General features: G+C 43.7%; 1 protein-coding gene across 1 annotated transcript in view; it reads right to left on the bottom strand.

Annotated features, from left to right (window-relative positions):
• Map2k1 (mitogen-activated protein kinase kinase 1) overlaps positions 1-25,397 on the bottom strand; it is a 68,887-nt gene extending 43,490 nt beyond the window's left edge. Inside the window, exon 1 of the mRNA XM_041679454.1 lies at positions 24,960-25,397. Coding sequence (XP_041535388.1) covers positions 24,960-25,039 — 80 coding nt within the window. The 5' untranslated portion in view covers positions 25,040-25,397. The remainder of the gene's footprint in view (positions 1-24,959) is intronic.
• Between the last annotated feature and the right edge of the window lie 888 nt (positions 25,398-26,285).

Below are 26,285 nucleotides of genomic sequence, written 5' to 3'. Positions count from 1 at the left end.
CCTTGATGTCAAAATTTAAGTCAAAAGACATGTTACTATGGAGAAGTGGTTTTGCTTTTTCTTCCACAGGAAACAAGAGGCTGTGGATTCATTCTGGGTTAAGAAAAATAAGGACTGACCAAGAAAAACCCCTGAAAAATCTCCAATGGGAAAAGATGGTCAAGAAAATCCAACCTTTCAAAGCACCTCTGGTGCAATGTCCTCTGAGTTCTACATCCAGAAGAGCCTCAAGACTGCTGGATACGATGATCCAGCCTCACAGAATACACCAGTCAGGACTTGACCATAATCCTAAATTTTCTTTAGGTTCCCATAAGATTATCAGTGCCCCCAATCAACAGAAAGTAGCCTAGAAAAATTGCCCACATTCCCAAAAAATGGATTATAAATGTTTGTCTTTGTTTAGAGTATTGGTTATAAATAAGTATGGATAATGGTCAGGAAAAAAGCTAAGCAAAGGAGATTAGATTCAGAGTTCTTGTTTTGAAAAGAAAAAAAGGAGAAATGCTTTTGTATATTGTAAAGATTTGTCACTCATATTACTTTAAGAAAATGCTGATTGGCCAGTAGCTAGGAAGAAGGTATAGATGGGGCGACCAGACTAAGAGAATTCTGGGAAGAGGAAAGGCAGAGAGTCAGTCACCAGCCAGATACAGTGGAAGCAAGATGAGAATGCCTTACTGAAAAAAGGTAACAAGCCAAGTGACTAAACTTAGACAAGAATTATGGGTTAATTTAAGTTGTAAGAGCTAGTTAATAATAAGCCTGAGATAATAGGCCAAACAGTTTATAATTAATATAAGCCTCTGTGTGTTTCTTTGGGACTGAATGGCTGTGGGACCAGGCAGGACAGAAACTTCCATCTATAAAAATGACACTGGTAAGCTGGGCTTGGTGGCAAATGCCTTTAATCCTAGCACCTGGATAGGCAGAAGCAGACAGATCCCTGTGAATTCAAAGTCAACCTGGTCTAATTGGACAGCCAGGGCTATGTAGAAAGACCCTGCCTCAAAGGGAGGGAGGAAGGGAGGGAGGGAGGGAAGGAAGCCCTGCCTTAGATGATAGATAGATAGATAGATAGATAAGTTAGTAAATAAATAAATGAGAAGGAAAAATGGCAAAAGGAAAAAAAGGGGGGGATACATTTTAATTGTGCTCTAGTATAGCTCAGGGGTAAAATGGGTACTTAACACATGTAAGACCTTGAGTTCAACCTTCACATTTAAAATAACAACTGGCACTGACTGCTTCTGTCTCCTGAAACAAAGTGGAAAGTGGGGAAAGAGTATCTGGGCTAACATCACATTCAGAGCCTGGACTATCAGAAGAGGAAGCAGCAGTAAGTGCTTGCAGTTCTAAGCTCCTGCTCTGCTCCTGGGCCATGCAGGTGGAGCAGTTTTTTGTTATGTTTTGGTTTTTTTTTTTTTTTTTGGTTTTTCGAGACAGGGTTTCTCTGTGGTTTTGGAGCCTATCCTGGAACTAGCTCTTGTAGACCAGGCTGGTCTCAAACTCACAAAGATCCGTCTGCCTCTGCCTCCCAAGTGCTGGAATTAAAGGCGTGCGCCACCACCGCCCAGGAGGTGGAGCAGTTCTAATAGCACATAGAGGTGAAACTAGAAAAAATAGCTATTTCACAAAATGAAATGGAAGTCTTCTCTGGGGAGAAGCTAAGGATGAACCACAGCAGAAAGCCAAGAGCCATTTAAGTCCAAAAACACCTAGATTTTAATGTCTTTATTATTGCAGTAGAGAACATCCTCCCCACCCTAGACCTTTAGCACACAAGCAGCTTTGTATGGTTTGGTCTCACCCTTGTTTGGGGGAAACCAAACGAGGCGGCCAAATTCTATACTGCTTCAAGATAGAGAAAAATAAACAGAAAAGTAATATGAAGGGAAAAGGGAGTCCCATAGCATAAGTAACTGTGAAAATAAAAACTTGTAGGCTGCTCTGATACAGAGAAAAACATGGAACAGGGAATGTGAGTGGGCTACTAGCACCTACAACCACGCAAGGGCCAGACAGATTTCTTATGGAGCATGTACAGCAGCAGGCTTTGTGTGTAAAGGCTGCAGAAAAGGGTCAGGGGAGGACCATGTAATCCCTGCCCTCCCAAAACAATCATCAGCATGCAATGCATGTATAAGAGACAGGGAGACAGGCAGAGAGATAAACAACAGGGAAGTAAGGAGGGTAGTAAGCAGGCAGGTAGGGGAAAGCATTTCGATGTCAGCCAAACATGGAAAAGAGTACTAGCAAGAGCAGTAACAACTCTACCTCAGTGGGCATAGAGGGCTATGGGGGCATAGAGACAATACCCCAAATTCTGTCTAAGATGAAGAAGGGAAAGGAAGGTCAGAAATGGTAATTTCTTTTTCTTCTTTTTTAAAAATATTAATTAATTAATTTGGTTGGGGTGTGTTGTGTATTTCTGTGTCTCTTTGGCTGTCCTGGAATTCTCTCTGTAGACCAGGCTGGCCTCAAACTCACAGAGATTTGCTTGCCTCTGCCTCCAAAGTGCTGGCATTAAAGGCATGCACTGGCACTGCTGCCGCCTGGCAGACAAGTGGGAAGTAAGGAGCACAGTACCCAGAAAGATGATGTAGGACAGTCAGTTAGCACAACTGGACAGGAAAGAAAAAGAAGGGTAACAGTGACACTAGAGTTCTGGAGACAGCTTTATGGTAGAGGGTTGTTGTATAATAAACAACCTGACTAGACTTTGTCCTCTGTGAGAGGCAGCCTGTAAAACCATGTAATTCCTGAGTAATAGGTGTGTCTGTTCTTCACGATGTACCCTAATGATTTATGCTGAGGTGACTCATGATGAGTCTCTAGACAATCTACTGAAGAGATAACAAAGATGGACTGGCCATAGCAGAAGGGGCAAGCATGCAACTAGGGAAGTGGGCTTTGAAAGAAGTGTTATCAGCAAAACTTGCAGAGAACACAGGGTCAGTGATTAAGCTAACCCTGCAAAGAACTCCAGACAGTGAAACTCAGGTGAACTTGCCTGGTAAGCAATATTCTGTGCATATTGTATATGAGTGTAGCAGAGACTGATGTGTCCACAAGGACACTAGCAGCTGCACTGTTTTGCAGTTCTCCCAGGCCTCTCTCTGTGTCTCTTCTTTTGGTTGATCTTGATTATTATCCTTTTGATGTAATAAAATTGTGATTAGAATAGCAATTAGTACTTTCCAACATTCTATAATTACTCTAGCAAATTCTGGAACCTGAGAAGGTAATAAGAACTCTGAATTTGTAGCCACTGCCTGGAAACTCCCAAGCTTCCAGCCAGTGTCTAAAATAAGAGCAGTCTTGAAAAAGACATGCCCTTAACCAGTAAAGTATGGCCTAAATCTGTATAGACAGTGCCCAAAGTTACCATAGGGACAAAAGGATTCTGAATCTACTATTGGGACCAGCTAAGGTCTGCAGGCTTACAATATGAGAGACACACTATGTGCCTAACAAAGTAGACCAGGAATTTGTAACAAAGGCCTATGGTAAAGCATGAAAGAGGAAGGCAAAGAAGGTAAAGATCAATTCTGCTGGAAACTAGGCATCTGATCTGGAAAAGAGCTCTCTGGCAGTAAGCAGAAAGACAATCTTGCCCTGTGGTATGGGGGCTGCTATGAGCATGTGCAGAGAATGGATAGGGATGTGTTCTGAACAAATACATAGGTAAATGCAATAGAGAGGTGATTTTCTAGACGCTGGCCCTCATCTAACTTCTTGGATTCTTTTTTTTTTTTTTGATTTTTCGAGACAGGGTTTCTCTGTAGCTTTTGGTTCCTGTCCTGGAACTAGCTCTTGTAGACCAGGCTGGCCTCGAACTCACAGAGATCCCCCTGCCTCTGCCTCCCGAGTGCTGGGATTAAAGTAACTTCTTGGATTCTAAGTCACAACCAATGTAGATGCTCAGAGGCAATTAAAAGGCAGGCCAATAAGGAGGAGAGAATGCACCGGTGATTGAGATTACAAAGCAAAAGACAACAGTCCACTGCATATTAAACTTGAGATATTAGCTACAGGAAAAACAGGTAACTCCAAAATCAGCACAACTTGCATTCTCAGGACCTTGGGTCAAAATTCTGCAGGTTCTGCTTGGCTTCAAAGAACACATTCTTTTTTTTTTTTTTAATTATTTATTTATTATGTATACAATATTCTGTCTGTGTGAATGCCTGCAGGCCAGAAGAGGGCACCAGACCTCATTACAGATGGTTGTGAGCCACCTTGTGGTTGCTGGGAATTGAACTCAGGACCTTTGGAAGAGCAGGCAATGCTCTTAACCACTGAGCCATCTCTCCAGCCCCCAAAGAACACATTCTTAAACTGGGCGGTGGTGGTGCACGCCTTTAATCCCGGCACTCGGGAGGCAGAGGCAGCCGGATCTCTGTGAGTTCGAGGCCAGTCTACAAGAGCTAGTTCCAGGACAAGAACCAAAAGCTACGGAGAAACGCTGTCTCGAAAAATCCAAAAAAGAAAAGAACACATTCTTAGAGCAGAGATGGTAAGACGTCGTCTAAGCTCTTCCTCTTTACTTCTCCTCCCACTTCCTTTTCTTCCAAAGGAGAAGGGCTTCATTTACCCACTGGTTTGCCACATCCTGCCTCTCAGCTACTTCCTGGGAGACGCCTGGCTATTCTGAGAGAAGCATTAACTCTTTCAGGCCTTATAAATTTTGAAAATCTATACCATATGAGAAAATATGAATAAAAGAGGTGAGAAAAACCTTTCTAAGTAACACAATTATTTAAGGCAGTGTTGTTTTGTTTTTGAGACAGGGTCTTGTTATGTAACCCAGGCTGTTCTAGAACTCTCAACCCCCCTTCCTCAGCTTCCTGAGGACTGGGATTACAAGACTGTGCCCCACCAAGTCTAGTAAGAGGAAGTTTTTTAAATTAAAAGTCTAGTTCTGGACATGGTAGCTCACATCTGTATTTCAAACACTCACAGAGCTGAGACAGAATTGGCATAAACTCAAGGCCAGGCTGGACTACATAGCTGAATTACAGACCAGTCAAGAATGCAGTGAGACCCTGTCAATAATAATAACATAATTATTAAAAATTTAAAAACAATAAAAAAAGCACCAAGACAAATTTTTAAGATGTCAGAAAACAGAAGGAATTTAATTCACTCAGGGCTGGGGCCTCTAAAACAAAGATCTATCTTTATTAATTTTTAACTAAATAGATTATAGAGCTTTCCCTATCTCAAGACAGAAGTGAAAGGTAGGCAGTGGCCCAGAACAGAAACCAGGAGCCCTGGATCTCAGTTCAGGTCTTCACCAGTCCCACACCAAGTAAGTACTCAATCTCTCTGCTGGCCTCGATCTCTTCAAGCCCATACAAGGAAAGGAAGCTGAACCATTATGAGTGTTTCCACCTATAACTTTTTTTGTGGGGGCAGGGGGTCAGGCTTTCTCTGTAGTTTTTTTTAGAGCCTGTCCTGGAACTAGCCTTGTAGACCAGACTGGCCTCAAATTCAGAGATCTGCCTGCTTCTGCATCCCGAGTGCTGGAATTAAAGGTGTGCGCCACGGTTGCTTGGCATCCACCTATAACATTTGAAAAGCAGATGTCTACACTGACGGGAGAAGGAATTAAAGGCGTTAATGAGAAAAAATGATTAATATAATTATGGATCCAGAAATTGCCTGGCTCAGGGAGTTAACCTTATCAATCTCAATTTATTAAGGGGCAGGAGGCTTAGTGGGTAGGAACCAAAGCTACCTACAGTGAAATTAAGCTGTTCCCAAATGAACACTGCTGAGGTGTGATCTACGCAGAGTCTTAAGCCACTTACCAGCAGCAAGAAATCACAGTACCAAAACTGTGTTGTAAAAACTTCACTTTCCTGCAACTGTGATTTGCAGAGAGGGTGCAGAGCTGAGAATGCTGCGTCTGTGGCCATCTGTCCTACCCTAGTCCCCAGAGAAGCGTGGGGGGAGTGTGAAAAGCCACCAGGTGCCATGCAGCCACCAATGTCACATATCCATCATGGGCCCAGCATTTGCAGGTTGCTAGGGATAAGCAGGAAGCCTGGCATTCTAAAAAGGCTTACCAATTCATCTAAACCTTTCAAGCTTTCCCTGAGCTTCCCTCTATGTCAGGAGCAGTACATAGAGTCATAGAGTAGATGTCACCACCATTACATGCTTGCCAAATGTTTCCCGCTCAAGGCTGGGAAGGAGCTTCCGCTGTAGAGCGGCAAAGAGAACTACTGGCCTCTCAGTGGCCTGTATGACATGCATAAGTCCTGCAACAACAATAACAACAACAATTGCTTCCCCGTCTATCAAGTAGAGAAAGCACATCCTATGTTATAGGATTCCTCAGAGATTCGCAAAGTTGTGCCCTCTGGCCACCAGAGTCTACAGCCCTATCTTTAGTTCATCATAAGTCTTGTTTAGTCATCAGCACAATTTCCAAGTCAGATCCCAGGTGCTTCAGTTGGCTCTGAAAAGTCCCTAAAGGCCAAAGTGTGAAAAGTGTAGCCTTCACCCTGTGATATGACTGGGAAGTCAGAGGGGGACAGTTCCTAGATACAAGCCCATGTCATGGGAGTCACCTACAAAGAGACTTGTCAAACCCCATTCTCTTCCTTTTCTCTTTTGCTTTTTGACACTGAAGGGAGTAATTTCACTCTGCCATGTGCTGCCATCATGATGTCCTGCCTCACTAAGGCTCAAAATAACAGCAGCAACCAATGGACTGGAACCTCAACACTGGAAGTCTCCCTCTTTTATCCCTCCGTCTTACTCCCTCTTTTCCCTTTCTCTTTTGTTGTGGGAAGAGGGGACCAGGTCTTACTATATAGCCCAGGCTGACCTTGATCTTTCAATTCTTTGGCCTCCACCTTCTAAATACCCAGTCTTCTTTTCTCTATTTAAGCTGATTTCCTAAAAATTTTGTTAACATGAGGGAAGATGACACATATAACAGGGAATGTATTATGCACTGAAGACAAAGAAGACAGGGCTGTCATAGCTCAGCAGATAAAGGTGCTTGTTGCCAAGTCTGACCATCCATATGGTGGGGGGAAAGAACAAATTCCTGTAGATTGTCCTCTGACCGATTCACACACTGTGGGTCACATGCACCTGTACACACACAGCCCACAAAAATAAATAAATAGTTTTTAAGAGATGATGAACCAGAGCCAGTGAGATGGCTTATTGGGTAAAACCACTTGTCATGCAAGCATAAGGATCTGAGTTCAATCCTCAGAACCCACAAAAAGTTGGATGCAAATAGGCCAACTAGCCTGGAATATACAGAATAGACTCCCAAAAGCTCTGCTCTAGCCTCCAATGCAGACTGTAACATACAAGTCACATTCAGACACATCATACACACATTTTTTTTTTTAATAAAAAAAAGAAGAGACTCATCCAGCCCAGATTCCCCCAAGTCAACTTTATGGGCTGAAGTGGGATGGGTGTGCACAGAGTAGATGACCAGCAAAAGAAAGGTCTGCAATGGATTTACAAAGAGATGACCTATAGTTTACTGACATGGATTTGGGTTTCAATACTCATTGAGGGTATCAAAAGAACTCCCCAGTGAAGACAGTACAAGCAGGGGCCAGCGTCCCTGAAAAAGATGTTTAAATGAACCTTAAGCTGATTCCCAACATCTGGCTCCAGTCACTGAGGTATCATCTAGTTCACAAAGGCCAGTGACTGCCCTTCCTCACTGTGCCTCCCCACCCAGGTGCACACATATATGCAAAGCCCAGGAAATCCTCCTTAAACTGTGGAGAAAAAAGTCGAACTTCCCGGTGGTGTTGGCCAGGCAGATGGCCAGCCACAAGGCCAGGAGGAGGCTATATTAGGATACATATGCAGTTGTTTCCTAGGCACCTTTTGCAGACTCCTGTTTCACTGAAAATAATTCTTTTGCTTCCTGCACATCACAAAAGATTCCAAGTATGTCCGGTGTTGCTCTATTCTGAGTCTGTGTGGATGAAGAACAGGTGAAGCGTTCCAGCACAGAAGGCTCTCTGAAAAGTGAGAATTTTCTCTCAGCTCACCTGAAAGAGATTATTAAAGCCCCTCGGCTGGGGTCTGGCCTGCCCATTACCATTAGTTCTGTTAATCTCAGAACACTGTTTACACCACGGAGTCTAGGAATCCTTTCTGTTGGGAAAATGTTTTAACACCCATTTTATAGATGCGGAAACAGACCTAAGGATATGAAAACACCTGCATAAGACAACAAGGATAGTAAGAAACAGAATCACCATTCACACTTAAGTTGGCTTGAACCAAACCTTTCTGTTGTGCAGCACCAGCAGAAACTGTGCCTCTCAGAGCACAGATTTAAAATAGAACTACTATGCAAATGCCAACTTCTATTAACCTTCTTTGTAGTCCCAGATTTTTTTCTCTGCCAAAAGACAGGACTACAGAAGGATATCTCTAAAGTTCCTTTCAAGATTAAAATTTAGGCCGGGCGGTGGTGGCGCACGCCTTTAATCCCAGCACTTGGGAGGCAGAGGCAGGTGGATCTCTGTGAGTTCGAGACCAGCCTGGTCTACAAGAGCTAGTTCCAGACAGGCTTCAAAACCACAGAGAAACCCTGTCTCAAACCCCCCCCCCCCAAAAAAAAAGATTAAAGTTTAGCTCAAAGTTCAGTGACATGAGATACTAGTTATTGATCTTGTACTGGTTTCCTATTGCTGTAACCCAGCTCTAATTAATATTTCTATTAAAATTTTTTTTAAAAAAAATGAATAAAATTTAATCTATCTACTTGGAACTTGAAAGTATGCTGAATGGTGACCCATCTGGTCTACACCCTAAGAGATGAGGTCATTACCATCAACACCACTCTCCAGAGAAGCAGCCTGAGTACAGGATGGTCAAGTGTCGAGCTAACAGTTATACCAGGGAAGGAGCACAGAGCACATACTTCACACACAGCACCTCCACTCCAAAGCCCTAAAGCCTGAAGACTTTTAGACTCCTCTAGACTCAGGTGAACCACAGAAAGAGAAACGGTTCATTCTGAATCCTCTTAGAATGATAGACTTTGCACTGAACAGCCTGCACACAAGGGCCACCAAGCAGAGTAGCATCCTCCTCAGACTATCTATACTTGGGCCTGCTGACAAAACTCTCAGCCTATCTCAACTTTGTAGAAAGTAGACAGATCAGACTTCCCAAAACAATGGTTCTCTGGATACGCCGCTCCCTAGCCACATAATCTAGCCAGATGTCAGAGCTCCTAGAGATCCCTTCCAGCTGTTCCCACCATCACTAAAGTCCTTTCTCTTCCTGTCTTTGCACTCCAGGAAGATACTTTTGTGGATAGCTTCCATCATTCCAATGTCTCTACTTTAACTGATCTTAGAATAATCATGCATAGGACTTTAACATTTTAGAAGAAACTCAAAACTATTTCTCAGTTTCTAAAGGGCAATTTTCTAAACCCTGAGTCTGTTAATTACACTGGCGTCCTAAAAATATTATCTCAGTACAATGCCTCCTTTTTACTCCCACATGCCCATCCCCCAAATGCACACACATACGCTTCAGACTGCCACTTAGACACTGGAGAGTATAATTTAAATGTCTTTAATAGCTTGACTCGAGGGACATTTATATATGACTCTTCAATTTACATCAGAGCTATGATCTAAAAAAAGCCTTTACTGAATTCAGACTAAATAGGCAAATGCATAGAAGGCAAATACTGACAACAAAATCCAGATAAGAATTTAAAATTCATTCAACTTATCCATAATATCTGCATTTAAAAAAATTGTGAGTCTCTCCTTACATAGCACTGACTGGCCTATAGATGATACATAGACCAGGCTGGCCTTGAACTCACAGAAATCCACCTGCCTCTGCCTCCAGAGTAGTGAGATTAAAAGCATGCACCACCACACCCAGGCCCCTCTTTTGGTTTTCATCTGAAGTCCTTTTAGGGTCAGGCATGGTGCACATGCCTTTGGTCCCAGCACTCAGGAAAAAGGGACAGACCAATCAAAGCTTCAGAGTGAGTCCCTAAATAAATAAATAAATAAATAAATAGCTTTTGGTACATCTTGCAAGCCAGTGCCCGGTTTATTAGATATGTACCTAATATCAGTTTAATGAACATTAAGTATCTTAATCTTAAACAAATAAATTAGAAGCCCACTGTAATTTTGGATCTAGGTGTGGTGGTACATGCCTATAAACCCAACACTTGGTAGGCTGAGGCAAGAGGATTAAAAGAAAAAAAAATCCATTGTAATTTTGGCCATAATCTAAATCTATCTGGCCTATACAAATGCCATATATGTCTACAGCAAATAATAGGCAGCTGCTAGTATTCAAAGCAGATAAACCTCTGTCATTTGAACTGTTTGTTTGGAAGACAGATGGTTAGCAGCTGCAAGTTCAATTACAAAATGCCTGGAAGGAAGGCAGAGAAGGAAGCAAAAGGATCCAAGTGCCACTTCATATATTAAGCGTGGAATTTCTTTCCAACAAACATCTTTCATTTCCTCGGGGGAAGCCAACCGGATATGCCCTTTGAACTTGAGAGAAAAGCTTCAGAAGAAAGAATCTAACTATAGACTAAGTGAAGCTAGGGGCAGAGAAAAGTCACTCCTTTTAAATATTTCCATTCTATGATCTGTGTTAAGGAAAAATGGAGGGCATGGGAGACTCCACTGTGCAGCTGACAGCCTAGATTAAGTGTGTGTGTTGGTTGAACACATCGTCTCCTTTTTCCCCGCATTGTGTCCTTTACAAAGTAAGGAGCAAAAATTAACTAAAGGACAAAACTGACTTCTAGACCAGCACTCACAGACATTATATGATGATGGAAATGGTCTACATGTATGTTACCCAATACAGTCACCAGAGTAGCCATTAAGCATTTTATAGGGGACTAGTGTGGCTGAGAAACTGGTATTTAAACTGTACTGGATTTTAGTTAATTTAGATATAAATAGCTACTTGTGGGTAATGTCTAGTTTTGAATACTACAGCTCTACAAAATCCTCCTGTATTTTACACAGTGAGATGGGGGATGGTGTTAAATTATTGCTGACGTAGGCTCTAAACCTAGATCCAGTATACCAGAAATCACTCAGCCTCCCTGCACTTCACGTCCTCGATTGGTATAATGGACTCTGAGGGCTGTCCTTGTAGAGTGTTGGTAACTGCCAGCCGTTTCTCAGTTCCCCTTCAGTCTTCAGACTCCATCCTACCAGTCTTCCACACATCAATTTTTATTACCTTCCAGACTGAAAGCTCCGGTCCTCACACGAAGCCCTGTCTATCAAGAAGGCAACTAGCCCAAGAGTTGTCCCAGGCCTGCAGCTGTAATTCTGGTAATGTAAGGCTTGGTACCTCCGGAACCGCTGATTTCCGCTCACCCTCTGTCCCCTTTGCTGCTTCATACGGTTAGCAGTGACTTACACTCCTCCTGTGACTGGGTATCGAGTGCACCCAAAACACCTGTTGCTTGTTTCTGGTACTTTCCTAACTCTCTCCCCTTGCCTTCCCCTTACTAAGAATGGTATGGCTTTTTTTTTTTTCACATAGAAATGCCTTAGGACTTTAAAAAATTACCGCACTCAGAAATAGGTATGCAACAAACTACATTTATGGCTAACCTAGAAATAATTTAATTACTGAAATTAAACAAGGTCAAAGAGACTGTTATAGAAGGATGTTCCAGTATAATAATAAAAGTAAGCTGGGCAGTGGTGGTGCCTTTAATCCCAGCACTCAGGAGGCAGAAGCAGGTGATCTCTGAATTCAAGGCCAGCCCGGTCTACAGAATGAGTTCCAAGATAGCCAGGAATATACAGACAAACCCTCTTGGACAAAAACAACAAGTGCCAAGGTCTCTATGTTAATATAATGTGGTAAGCTTAGTCCAGGTAGTTCGTTGGTCTTTCCTGAAACTGAGGTGCCAGCCATCCTTGTGGAGACAGTTTTTTTTTTACTTCAATGACTACGTTTTTATTTTTATTCCATTTATATGTATGTCTGTGAGTACAGAGCAAAGTGTTAATAGAAGTCAGTTCTCATCTTCCACCAGGTGGATCCCAGGGTCATCCAGGAAGGCAGGTGCCCTGAATTGCTAAAACATCTTGCCAGCCCTCAATGACCAAAGTTTATTAAGAGACACAACAAATGAGTAACTAAGCAGACAAAATTTTCTGTAATATTAGTAATTACTGGAATGTTAAGTGGCTCTACTCTTCCTGTCTGTCTACCACACCACAAAGCCAAAAGGGGGGGAAGCAGGGTTGAAGGATAGGCTGGCACTGTATATGGATTTGAATAAGCCATTATACAAAATGTTTACAGTTAGCTAAGAATTCCTGATAACTTTTTGAACTCTCATCTATCTGACAAGGGCATTCTCCAAGGGGTTGTTTACCAGCGGGAAGCACAAAAGCAAAGAGGACAAATAATTTAAACTCTGAACTCAATGCAGAGAAGGCCTTTCATTTATTTTGTTTTGTTTGCCTAGTCTATCTAACAAGTTCCACACCAGCCACAGCCTGGAATTGTGGGGCCTTGTAAAAGAAAAGAAAGGAATGAAGGGAGGGAGGGAGGGAGGGAAGGAGGGAAGAGGAAGGGAGGGAGGAAAAGGAATGGAAGGCAGGGGATAGAAATCCTGTCTGGAAAAAAAGGGGGAGGAAAAGAATATTAGATAAAGTTACCAAATATCAGCACTGAGGAAACTTAGCAACTTTTTAAGTCATTAAGTGTCTGAAATCATGCTATAGCCACAGATAGGGTAAAAACCCTGTCTCCCGCTTCAGCAGTGGGAGTGCAGCAATTCCTTCCCCTCCTTGGTGAAAGCACCAGGCTAGAGTGTGAAGAGCCACAAGGCCCCACCCACTTCTAACAGCCGACAGAACTAAAGTGTCCCTTCAGGAGATCCTCTGGAAGCCTCACTCATGATACCCACTCAGTGTTCCCGAGACTCAGAGCTGCCCTGAGAGCAACCAAGACTGTTGATAGGAAAACTACATCTTGCAGACAAAGCCAATAAATCCAGAAATGAATACAGTCGATCAACTGTAATACACTTAACAAAGCATAGACTATGAACACTTCATTCAAATCAAACTATAACTGATGGAAAACACAAATTTTAAAACGTTCAGTTATAATAGCATCAAATATTAACTTTGGAAATGAGAACAATACTCAAAAGAAAACAATCAGACCAGAAAAAGAAGGCCAGGAGCACAAGAACACCAGTAAAATATCCTGTAAAAATGCTGAGTTTTCCTTAACACCATCAATTAAAAAAAAAAAAAAAAAAAAAAAAAGACTATCCAAGCTACTAAAGCACTGGTTTAAAAATAAATAATAAACCAAATTACCATAAAAAACAAGTAAAAGGCCGGGCGATGGTGGCGCACGCCTTTAATCCCAGCACTCGGGAGGCAGAGGTAGGCGGATCTCTGTGAGTTCGAGACCAGCCTGGTCTACAGAGCTAGTTTCAGGACAGGCTCCAAAGCCACAGAGAAACCCTGTCTCGAAAAACCAAAAAAAAAAAAAAAAAAAAAAAAAACAAGTAAAAGCTTAAAAATAAACAGATGAAAGGTAATGCTTAATAAAGCGCATAAAACAGTAGAATGTGCAGGGCAGAAAAAAATGAAGCTCAGCTGGTACCGCTCTAATATACTAATTAATCCCACATGGGACAAAGGGAGCACGAGGCGGCTAAAAGGAAGCCATGCACTCCAGCTAGTTTGGAGAGGAAGCAAATGTCTAATACTAATGAAAAGTAGGCTATCCCATACATATGGCAAACTTGCGAAGGTTAAAAAGGAAAATAGTATTTCTTAATTCAACAATAAACATATTGGGGGCAATGTAAAAATCATATAATTTATAAAACTTTAAAATCAAAGCATAAGCCAGGAATTGTGTGGCTCATGCCTCATGCCTGACATCCCAGCACTTGGTAGGCTAGGTAAGGTGATCTATCCTTAGTGGCCAATCTGTGTAAGATTCCATCTCAAAAGAAAAAAGGGTGGAGATTAAGCATATTTTAGGAAGGGGGGGGTCTCACATGTAACTGGAATAAATGTTCAGCCAGTAAACAGTACGACCCCAACCTACCTCTCCAGCTTCATCTCCTGTGACCTGCTGGGACGGCTGTTTCAGAGCTGACCGCCTGCCTATTCCCTCCAGACACATCTCAAGCTTCCCTCTGGTGTGAACCACACTCATCCAGCGCTTCCTGCCATGCCCCTCCCCCATTCCCATGGAAATCCTAGCTATCCTTCAAGACCCAGTTCAAATGTCATCACCTCTCATCTCCCGGATATCCCGGAGAAGAGTGCTACAGGACTCTCTTTGTAATAACCCTTTTTTTGGGTTACTTTTCTTACTCTACAGTCATTTTGTTCTCCTCCACTGCAATCACCTCCTCCCTTTCCATATTACATCTAAAGAGCCTTAGAGACAGAGATTCTCTTACCCATCTCTAAGTCACCTACCAACAGCTAGCTCCCAGCACAGAACATTCATTCACTAAGACCTCAATAAATACTAAAGTAATATGAAAAGCTGAAAATAATTCATTTTAAAAATATGGTGAGGGCTGGAGAGATGGCTCAGAGGTTAAGAGAACTGACTGTTGTTCTAGAGGTCCTGAGTTCAATTCCCAGCAACCACATGATGGCTCACACCCATCTATAATGAGATCTGGTGCCCAGAACACTATATATGTAAAATAAATAAATTAAAAAAAAAATATGGTGAATACTGTGAGTTCGAGGCCAGCCTGGTCTACAAGAGCTAGTTCCAGGACAGGCACCAAAGCTACAGAGAAACCCTGTCTCGAAAAAATCCAAAAAAAAAAATAAATAAATATGGTGAATAACTAAAGGAAGGCAACTGACTATTTAAAGTGACCCTTATACTGACTGTGAACTATGCAACAAAAAAAAACCAAAAAACTACCTAAAAGAAAATTTCCCAACCTCAAAGAAACAGTTAAAATATTATAATCAGTTCAACTCATTTGTTTTTATTAATTTATTTGCATATAATTTATTTATTTATGTACATAGTTGTTTTTGTCTGCATGTATGTCTGTGTGAGGGTGTTGGATCCCCTGGAACAGGACTTATAGACAGTTTGTGAGCTACCATGTGGGTACTGGGAACTGAACCTCCAGGTCCTCTGGAAGAGCAGGCAGTGCTCTTAACCACTGAGCCATCACTCCAGCCCCAACCTATTTTTGGAATTACAAAAGCAGCAGGGTTTATTGCCTGTGATTTGGTAATTTTTGTTTTTGTTTTTCAAGACAGGGTCTCCCTGAGTAACAGCCCTGGCTGTCCTGGAACTCACCATGTAGACCAGGCTGGCCTCCAACTCACAGAGATTCACCTGCCTCTTCTTCCAGAGTTCTGGGATTAAAGGTGTGAACCACCATGCCCAGCATGATTTGGTAAATATTTATACAAAAGAAAAATAAAATGTATTAGTTTGAAAACATTTACAAGAGTATCATTAAATAATAAAACCCTGGAAATCATGACTGTGCTGCATAGTTTTATGACAACTTGAGACAAGCTAAAGTCATCTGAGAGGAGAAAACCTTAAGAAAATGCCTCCATAAAAAAAATAGGGCTGTAGGCTGCCTGGGTGGTGGTGGTGGTGGTGCACGCCTTTAATTCCAGTGCTAAAGAGGAAGAGGCAGGTGGATTAGTGACTGGTCGGGGAAGGACCCAACCTGTTGTGGGTGGGGCCATCCCTGGATTGGAGGTCCAGCATTCTAAAAGAAAGCAGGCTGAGTCCCCGGTGCAGAGGTGGTGGAGCATAGCTTTAATCCCAACACTGAAAAGGCAGAGGCAGATGGATCTCCTTGAGTTCAGGGCCAGCCTGGTCTACAAAGCGAGTTCCAAGACAATCATGACTGTTACACAGATAAACTTTATCTCAAAAAGCCAAGGGGAAAAAAGAGAGAGAGAAAAAAAAAAAAGGCCAGGTGGTAGTGGCGCACACCTTTAATCCCAGCATTTGGTAGGCAGAGGCAGGTGGATCTCTGTGAATTCAAAGCCAGCTTGGTCTACAAGAGCTAGTTCCAGGACAGGCTTCAAAGGTATAGAGAAATCCTGTCAAGAAAAGGAAAGAAAAGAAAAGAAGGGCAGGCTGCGCCAGCCATGGAAAGCAAAAAAAAAAAAAAAAAAAAAAACAGCATCCCCTTCATGGCCTCTGCATTAGCTCCTGTCTCTAGATTCCTGCTCTGTGCCCTTTATGAGTAGTGCTGTCCTGACTGCCTTCAGTGACTGGACCAAGGATATGGAAGCTAAATAAAACCTTTCCTTCCCAAGTTGCTTTTGGTCATGGCTAAACTAAGACAATGACACACACATTCCATCACAACACTATGGGGGCAGAAATCTATGTGAGTGAGAAAGAAGCCAGCTTGGTCTACAATTTTCAGGTCACTCAAGGCTACATATCAAGACCTTTTCTCAAAAAAAAAAAAAAAAAAAAAAAAAAAGCAACCTGGAAATGAGCTAAATGACCAAGGACATTTGCATAGAAAGCCAAACTTTACCACATCTACTCTTCAGTCAACTAAAGTGGCAAGTGTAATGAGTAGTCCATGTGTGAAATCAGGAGCAATCATCAACTAGCTAGCTAAACCAGGCATGGAGGAAAACACACCATAATCCCAGTTCTTAGGAATCTGAGACAAAGAAGCCCAAGTTTGAGATCAGACTTTAGCTACATATTTTGATCCTGTATCAAAGCAAAAGATCTAAAAAATGCTGGCTTGGGCCAGTAAGATGGCACAAGTAAAGGTACATCAATCCTGATGAACTGAGTTCAATCCTGGGCCCTACATGGTAGAGTGAGAGAACCCCCTCTGGCTAAGTCACACACACACACAAAACAGACAAGACTAATAAGTAAATAATAAACAAATTTGTTAAAATAAATCGCACATAATAGCATAAGTACAAGTGGAGAATCTGGCAGGTACAGGTTCCTTAAAGAGTGTCTCTGCATCAAGATTTCTAGAGCTGTCCTAAAAAGTCAACTGTTCAGAGAGAAAAGAAAAAGCTACTGCCTTGTTCCACTCTTTGTTCAGCTCCCCACCCCCTACTTAACCCGACTCCTCTCTGACATCAAAGCAGGATGCCTTTGACAAAGACAGGGAGATCTGAGGCAGGATCAACGTTTTCAAATGCGGCTCTTTACCAGGACTCAGAACACCTGCTCTTTTAAAACAGAACTCCATTCATCCAGTCAGGAGTTAACTCAGAAAACAGGTATATCAGCCTACAAACAGCTCTCCTGGGATCTGGGATAAGACAGGACACAGAACATGAGGTTTGAAAAAAAAAAAAAAAACAGCTCTCTCTCAAGCCGGCAGTGGTCACAAACATCTTCAATCCCAGCACCAAGGGAGGCAGAGAGAAGGTGACTCTCGAGTTCACGGCTAGCCTTGCCAAGGTGGCATTACACAAAGAAACCCTGTGTCAAAAAACAAAAACAAACCAGGTAGTGGTGGCGCACACCTGTAATCTGTGAGTTCAAGGCCAGCCTGTCTAAGACAGGCTCCAAAGCCACAAAGAAACTCTGTCTCGAAAAAACCACAAAAAAAAAAAAAAAAAAAAAAAAAAAAAACACCTAAAATACAGCTCAACAAGAGGAAACCATGCCTGGTATTGGAAATCTAGCAAACTACCCAGAGCTAGTGAAGCCATGGATCTTGAAGGACCTACACTGTTTACTAAAACACCGTAATCCCTAACAACAATCTAAACATTTGTCCTCATACCCTCAGAAAAGTCCTCAACCTTCATCAAGGAAACTTCTCTTTGCAACAGAAAGAACATTATAGAAAACCACAACCAATCAAAACAGAGAGTTGCTGAGTCCAGACTCAACAGATACGTTTACAAAACACTCACACACCTAAAGCTCAAGGAACATTGTGGAAGAAGGGGCAGAAAGATGATCAGGGAGTTTGCAGTGAGACTAGTATCCTAGTAACTTCAGAGTGTGGACCAAGCTACCAGTTAGCCACAGAGGCCAGGCAGTGGCCACACACATTTAATCACAGCAGTTGGGAGGTCGAGGCAGACTGGATTTCTGTGACTTCGAGGCCACCCCGGGCTACACTAGATTGATCCAGTCTCAAAGAAAAAAAACAGAGTGCTGCTGTGGTGGTTCACACCCTTAGTCCCAGTACTTGGGAGTCACACACTTTTAATCCCAACACTAAGGAGGTGGAGGCCGGAAGGGATATGGTTTGGGGTGGGGGAGTGGTGTGGTGGAATATAAAGCCGGAAGAGACAGGAACTCAAAGCATTCAGTCTGAGGACTTGTAGAGACAGGATACCCCATTCAGTCTGAGGATCTAGCAGAGGTAAGAACTAATGGCTGACTGCTCTGCTTCTCTGATCTTTCAGCCTTCACTGTCTAATATCTGACTCTAGGTTTTTATTATTAAGCTCAATTAGAACTTAAACAACACCAATGCACATGCCAAAGCAGATGTGAAGAAAGTCCGTGAGACTTCAATCCTACAGACAACTAAGGAATGCTGGGAGTGGACAAATAGTTTTCTCCAGGGAAAAGCACAGCAATTGATTATCAAATACCAAATGGTCAGTCCTGAAACATGCATATGAATAACATTATACAGACTGAATAGGTTATATTAATGAATATATATATATATACACAAATATGTGTATAACAATTAATGGAAAAAGATGCCATTAAATAGAGCAAGGAAGGATATACAGGAGGTTTTGGAGGAAGGAAAAGGAAAGAAGAAATGATAAAATTATATTAATTGCAAAAATAAAAGAAAAAAATTTGGGGGTATTTTTGGGGTTTTTTTCCCAAGACAGGGTTTCTCTGTGTAATAGCCTTGGCTGTCCTGGAACTAGCTTTGTAGACCAGGCTGGCCTTGAACTCATAGAGATCCACCTGCCTCTTCCTCCCCCAAGTGCTGGAATTAAAGTCATGTGCTGTCACTGCCCACCACCATCTGGCCCAAGAAAAAAAATTTAAAAACAAATGCTGGGTAAAAAAACATTAGTATTAAGTGGCAGCAAGAAACCTACATGGTTCTTCAAAGCTGGCAGTTTCTGAGAAGGATCAACAGAAACAAAACTGGAACCCTGAGATTTCTCCTCAGGCCTACCTCATTGTCTTCCCATTTGTGGGTTTTCTAGGTTCAGTTTCTCAAAATGACTGCAAGATTGTTTAACCCAGACTTCATGATGCTGGTGGAATCAACCACTCACATTGAAGAAAGTTGTCAAGGAGTTTGAAGGGTTCTACTAGGCCCTGTCAAGGCAAACATGGATCTGATGAGCCTTGCCCTTCCCCCATTCCCTTTGTCTTGCTAAACTGCTGCATTACATTGCTGAAGGTAGCCACCAAGGTCTATTCCCTTATTTAGCCACTTCCTCCTCCAGAGGCCAACCACTAAAGTCCAGCTATCAAAGTATTGAAGTCCAACAATCAAAAGCTCCCTTTTGGGTGCCCTAATTAAATGCCCAACTAAAATGCCTCATCCTAACGGAGTTTCCCCTTTTCCCTTGATAAACTGCCATTGCCTGTCTCCTCTCTACATAGAGGCAGTCCTTTGTCCCTCTGGGGCAAATATCCCTTCTCCCTTCCCCCTAGTGCTTTGTGTCAGTCTCTAATGCTCCACCCTTTGTCCCTCCAGGGCAAATGTTCCTTTTCCCTTCTCCCTGGTGCTCTGTCTCCTGCCTGTCTCTGATGTTCCACTCTTTGTCCCTCTGGAGCAAATAAGACAACGTGTGCTGAGAATTTGGTCTTGATGTGTCCTGGTCCTCTCAGTTTGTGGATGTGGGTGTCTGTTCTTTCTCCTTGGAGATGGGATCTCACTGAAACAGCCAGATGGGTCTTGGAATCCTGAACTCAATCTCCTACCTCATACTTGTGCGTAGCTCTGAAATAAGAATATCCACTAAGGCCAGGCAATGGTGGCGCATGCCTTTAATCCCAGCACTCGGGAGGCAGAGGCAGGCGGATCTCTGGGAGTTCGAGACCAGCCTGGTCTACAGAGCTAGTTCCAGGACAGGCTCCAAAACCACAGAGAAACCCTGTCTCGAAAAACCAAAAAAAAAAAAAAAAGAATATCCACTAAACTAAGAGCAGACTTGGTCTTCTCAGCTCTCCTGAGAATGCTCTGCTTCATCAGTACTGCCAACCCAGAGGCTCACACTGGCCTTTCCCTAGCAGGGAAAGGGGAAACGGATGGAAATAAAAATTTGTATGACAATGTAGTATGTATAAAAATGTTCAATTCAAGCCGGGCAGTGGTGGCGCACGCCTTTAATCCCAGCACTTGGGGGGCAGAGGCAGGCGGATCTCTGTGAGTTCGAGACCAGCCTGGTCTACAAGAGCTAGTTCCAGGACAGGCTCCAAAGCCACAGAGAAACCCTGTCTCGAAAAACCAAAAAAAAAAAGTTCAATTCATTAAAAACAATGACACTGAAATTGAGTCTGGTGGTACAAGCCTGTATCCCAAGTTAATTGGGAGGCTGAAGCAGGAAAATCCTAAATTGAAGGCCTTCCAGTCCTACAGAGTGACTTCAAGGCCAGCCTGGACAACTCATTGAGACCCTGTCTCAAAATGAAAACATTAAAAAAGTACAGAATAGGGGCTCGGTAGTTAATAATGCTGTCTGCTCTTCCACTTCCAAAGGACAGACAGAGGTTTGCTGTGGGATAATCCTTCTGTACACTAAGATATCTGTTGCCCTCATTGCTTGATAATAAAAGCTGATTTAGTCTATAGCAAGGCAGAATAAGGCTAGGAAGGAAAGCCAAACGGAGATACATGGAGAAGGAAGGGCTGAGTTGAGGGAGACCCAAGTCAGCTGTCCAAGAAGCAAAATGCCTAAAGACTGGTAAAACCACCGCCACATGGTAATACATAATAGAAATGGGTTAACTTAAATGTAAGAGCTATTAGTAATATGTCAGAGTTATCGGCCAAGCATTTATAATTAATATAAGCCTCTGTGTGGTAATCTGGGAAACAGCTGCCAGGAATTTGAAAACAGGCGGGTGGGAGACAAGACTCGGTTTACAGAGGTTCAATTCCCAGCACCCACACAACAGCTCACAACCATTTGAAACTCCAGTCACAGGAGATGCCTTCTTCTGGCTTCAGGGGGCACCAGGCAGACTTGTAATGCACAGACATATATGCAGACAAAAAATGTATACATAAGCCAGGCATGGTGGTGCACACCTTTATTCTCAGTACTCAAGAGGCAGAGGCAGAGGGATCTCTTGAGTTTGGGGTCAGCCTGCTCTAGAGTGAGTTCCAGAACAATCATGGTTACACAGGGTCTCATGTAGCCCAGGCTGGCCTCAAACATTGCTGCAGATGACCTGGAACTTTAATTCTCTTAAGCCTTTACCTCCAAGTACTCTGCCCAGTCCATTCGGTGTTAAAGATAAAATCCAAGTCATCATGAATGCTAAGTAAGCACTCTACCAAACGAACCACATCCCCATTCTTGGCTGTCATTTTTATGAGTCTCTTATGAGCAGACATTCTTCTCAAGGACCTCATTTTTCACCTGAGCTGTTCTAAAGGACAGCACCAGTATTAGTTACTGCTTTAATGAATCAAGGGAAATATCCAAGTTCAAAATTCAATGCAAAACCAGTTCAAAGCCTCCAAGTGATCAGGGTACAAGCACATAAACCAGACATGGCAGTAACCCATCTATAACCACAACACTCAGGAAGAAGAAACAGGAGAATGCAGAGTTCCAGACTGACCTATACAGCAAGATTTTTCCATAAACAAAGGCTGTGGATACAGCATAGTGGTAAAGCTTTTGCTTAATATGGTCAAGTCCATGTATCCAATTTCTAGCATTGCAAAATAAGTACTTAAATTCGTCTTATCATCCATGTTCCCTTGTGTTTGTTTCTTTGTTTGTTTTCAAGACAGGGTTTCTCTCTGTAGAGCAGGCTGGCCTCGAACTCACAGAGATCCACCTTCTTCTGCCTCCCAAATGCTGGGATTAAAGGAGTGCATCACCACCTCCTGGCTTTCATGTTCCCTTTTTGAAGGGTCTTTACACTAACAGATGTATGTATGATCCTCATAAATCATGCATGACTGCTAAAACCTGCAAGATTTATAATTTGTCCTAATGCAATAATTAAGTCCTTTTTGTTTTGGTTTTTGTTTGTTTTCTTTTGTTTTTGAGACAGGGTTTCTCTGTGTATTTTTGGCTGTCCTGGAATTTCCTCTGTAGACCAGGCTAGCCTCAAACTCAGAGATCGACCTGCCTCTGCCTCCCAAATGCTGGGATTAAAAGCATGCACCATCACTGCCCATACTTGATTTTAATATTTTTGAACATTTTGTTTATCTTTTGTAGGTGTATGGTGTCTTGCCTGAATGTATGTTTGTGTATCACACGCATTCAGTGCCCATGGAAGCTGAAGATATTGGCTCTCCTGAGACTGAAGTTATAGTCAGTTGTGAGCCACCGTGTAGGTCCTCTGGAAAGGCACTCACATGCTCTTAACCACTGTGCTATCTTCTAACCTCTTATTTTTGAAGCAGGGTCTCAATGTGCATCCCTGGCTAGCCTGGAGCTTGCTATTCAGACCAAGCTGGCCTCAAACTCATAGTGATCTGCTTGTCTCCCCTTCCACTGCACTGGAATTAAAAGTATGTGCCACCCTGCCTAACTTAATAATTAAGGTAGAAACTGTCCAACCACTTTCATTAGCAAATGACTACTGAGTACCCACTCTATGCCAGGTGCTACCCTACAAGCTATGTAAGGGCAAAGTGAAGACCTAACCATGACAAGGTCTGCATTTTAGTGGGGGCAGAGGACAGACAGGCATGTGCTATACAACAGTAATGGCCAGCAATACAAAGAAAAATGATAGGAGGATAAAGTTCAAGCAGCAGTCACTCTAAGATGGAGATGTGTCTAACCCATCAAATAGGACTCTGAAGCCCAGAGTGAGAAAACAGTGGAAAAAAACTGAAGAACTGACGAGGTCAGGTGAGGTTGGCCAGGGTGAATCATTAACATCCCTCAGGACAGATAAGGAAGCTAACAATGAAAATGCAAGGGACTCAGCTATCATCAAATAAAAAGTTAAGTCCTGAGAGACAGCTGACCTTAGCACTTCAATTTCCACTCAGAAAACAAAGCTTCTCCTCACAAAGATCAAAAGTATTGTTTTAGAGAAAATAAAGAGGGCCAGAAAGATGGCTCAGCAGGCAAGGGCACCTAGTACTAAGTACAATAACCTAAGTTTGAACCCTGAAACCCACATAGGAGGAGAGTCCCACAAAACTATCCCCAGTCCCATCAGTAACTGCATGCAAACTGGTGACCTGCACACATTTTCAATGACTGCCTGCAGACTGAGGCTGCCCATCATAGTACTTCAGATGACTACAGTTGTGAAGCGAAGTATAGTGGTGATGTAGGTATATATACACTGTGCTTTTTGACCTGTTTTTTTATGAATATGGTTTTTCTATTCATAACTGCTATACATAGAATTCATTTCTAGAGCTAGTCATATTTGTAAAAATATATATGTTGTGACTGTTTTATTGTGTAAAGTGGCCTATGAAATATTCCTGTACTTCTTATTTTTCTTCAAATAAATTCCCATTTTAAATGTAAAAGAGTTACATATACAAACCCTGCCCATCCCACTCCACACTCTCAAAAAACACGTCTTGAACATAGTTACCGAAGAATACCTCACCCTGAAAAGGAGTTGGGGGGGGCTTACTGTCTGTTTTAAAGGGCAAAATGCTGTATTTACAAAATGAACAAATGCTCGTGATGCTGCTCAAAGACATACGCTACAAGTCAATGGTCAAGAACAACCGCCAGGAGCTGAGCAGGACCTAAAGGGATGCATCTGAAGCAGGTCTTAACCTGGCTACGCTCACACAAACCCACTATCAGCCCGGCCAGCACTGTAGGTTTCAATGCAAGTCACCATCCCGACAACAGGTCCCGAGTTATTAAAATCTAGGAAAGGGGAGAGTTACAATAATCTCCAAAGGGCAGAATGCCCGAAGCTACTTTCATTTTGTCAGATACCTCAAAGACTCCCGTCGTCAGGTAAAGATGAAGAATTTAATCATATCTTCTAGTTATTTCTCCATCTAGTCTGAGTGTCTCTCCCACAGATGGAACCCAACAGGTGGGCTCAAACCCCCCACCCCAAATACCCTTATGAAATAAATTGTACGCAAAATCGGCCTCTGCAGATACCGAGCACCTTTGGTTTGGGTTCTACGGTCATCGTTCTTGGTCTCAGGTCAATTTCCGGCTCGCAGTTAACTAAGCAAAGCCAGAAAAACTGGTGAGGGGATGGACTGTCGCATGAACGGTCAGATGAGGAGAGACTCTTCCCTCGAACAAGGCAGTACCCAAGGAGGCCATGGACAGAGAATCCTCAAAGTGAGCCAGGTAACAGCCATGAGGAAGTCTGTGCACACACGCCCCCGCTGGCCAGGCGATCAACCGGCCACAAGGCCCCACAGGTGTCAGGCACCAAGAGTAATGGGGCTCCCCCATCCCAAGTCCACACTCAGACCCTGGGGAGGTGGGGAGGTATCAAAGGCGCAGGAACGACCTGAATTTGCTCTGCGTCCCGTTACAGGCCAGAATCCCAGAGGATGCCCTTTAGGCAATAGCCGGGGAGACACATTAGGTTTCGTTTTTCCTGGGCGAAAATTGATACCGGTGGCCAGGGGCGACACACGGGGTTGGGGTTGAGGGGGATCGGGACTCGCGTGTGCACAGCCGGTGAGTCAAGCGCACAATCAGTGCTTAGTCACCGATAGCCCGGCGGCCGGAGTTCCTCGCCCCCCGCCAGCCGGGGCCGTACGTGACGGAGCCGAGCCTGGTGGTGGCGGCCTCCCGGCCACTCCCAGTACTCACTCGGCCGAGCTGGTCCCGTTAACCGCCGAGCCATCGGGGGTCGGGTTCAGCTGGATGGGCGTCGGCTTCTTCTTGGGCATCTTGCAGCGAGGAAATAGCCTGCAACTCGGCTGGGAGCGCGCGGCCGCTTCTCGTTTCCTCCCTGGGTTCTGCCCGGAGTCGGGGTGGCTCTGTCAGCCGCACGCTCCTGGGACCCTCCGCCCAACCCACGCGGGGAACCAGCTGCGCGCACTCGGCGGCCCGGGACTCTCTCGCCTCAGCGCACGCGTTCCTTGGGCTCCGGCGGCCCCGCTACGCACTCCCCACAGCTTGGCTAGAGATGCAACCCCAGAAAAAGTACGGCCACTGCCGCCAGCGCACTCCGAGCCGCGGGCCACAGACGTCCCAGTGGGGGACTGGAGGGCGAGGGAGGGGCGGGGAACGAGGCAAGCCCCGCCCCCACGGGGGCTGCAGCGCTTCCCTCACGCCTGCCTGACTCCGCCCCCGTCGCTTCGCCGAGAGCCAATGGGAACTAAACTCAGCGGCAGATGACGCGGAAATACGTCATGGGGGCGCGGCGCGCTGGGCTGGGGGCGGGGTGAGAGAAAGGCTTCCGGGCGCCCTCTGCTGACCAGAGGCGCCCTGCGGAAAGGCGAAGAAGGTTCTTGTTCGCAGTTCCTCGTGCCTCTGCCTGGTGCTGCTTGGCCTCTCCCTTAGGCTGGGTCACGTTGGCCCAGATGAAAGTACAAAATGAATCAGCAAAGGACCCCTTTACGTGTCCTGAGGCCAGGCTGGATAGAGTAACAGGAAACTAAACTTGTCAAGAGCCAGGGGTATAAACTTAATCCCAGTACAAGAGGCAAAAGCAGGCTGGTGTGTGTGGGTTCCAGGTCTGTTTGCTTTACATTGCAAGTTCAAGGCCAACCAGGGATATACTGTGATACTGTGTCTCAAAATAAAACTTTCAAAAGACTCCTTAAACCAAACTGGTGTGATTTTTTTTTTTTGTACTACTAAAACGCTTATAGAGAGCTGAGAACGCGGTGCTGATGAGGTAGTAAATTAGTACAGCCTATTTTGAGAGCAGATTGAAGTAGATTAATGGGTCAGTTGTCCTATCTGTCACCAATATCACATCCTTTTTTAGTTGTTTTCCAAGTCTTAAAATCTCCTCCAAGTAGCCTGGACAGATAGTGCAGAAGTAGAAAATGCTTGCTACTCTTGCAGGACCCGAGCTGGATTTCCTTCATTCATGTGTGGGCAGTTCACTACCACCTGAAGCTCCAGCTCCAGGGGATCGGATGCTTCTGGCCTCCGAGGGTACTTGTACTCATGTGCATTTACCCA

The sequence above is a fragment of the Microtus oregoni genome, unplaced genomic scaffold, assembly GCF_018167655.1.
Source record: "Microtus oregoni isolate MIOR12 unplaced genomic scaffold, Mior012 000032F_ref0000030, whole genome shotgun sequence".
Taxonomy (NCBI): domain Eukaryota; kingdom Metazoa; phylum Chordata; class Mammalia; order Rodentia; family Cricetidae; genus Microtus; species Microtus oregoni.
The sequence above is the reverse complement of the archived record's forward strand: the minus strand, read 5'-3'. Positions and strand labels throughout refer to the sequence as shown.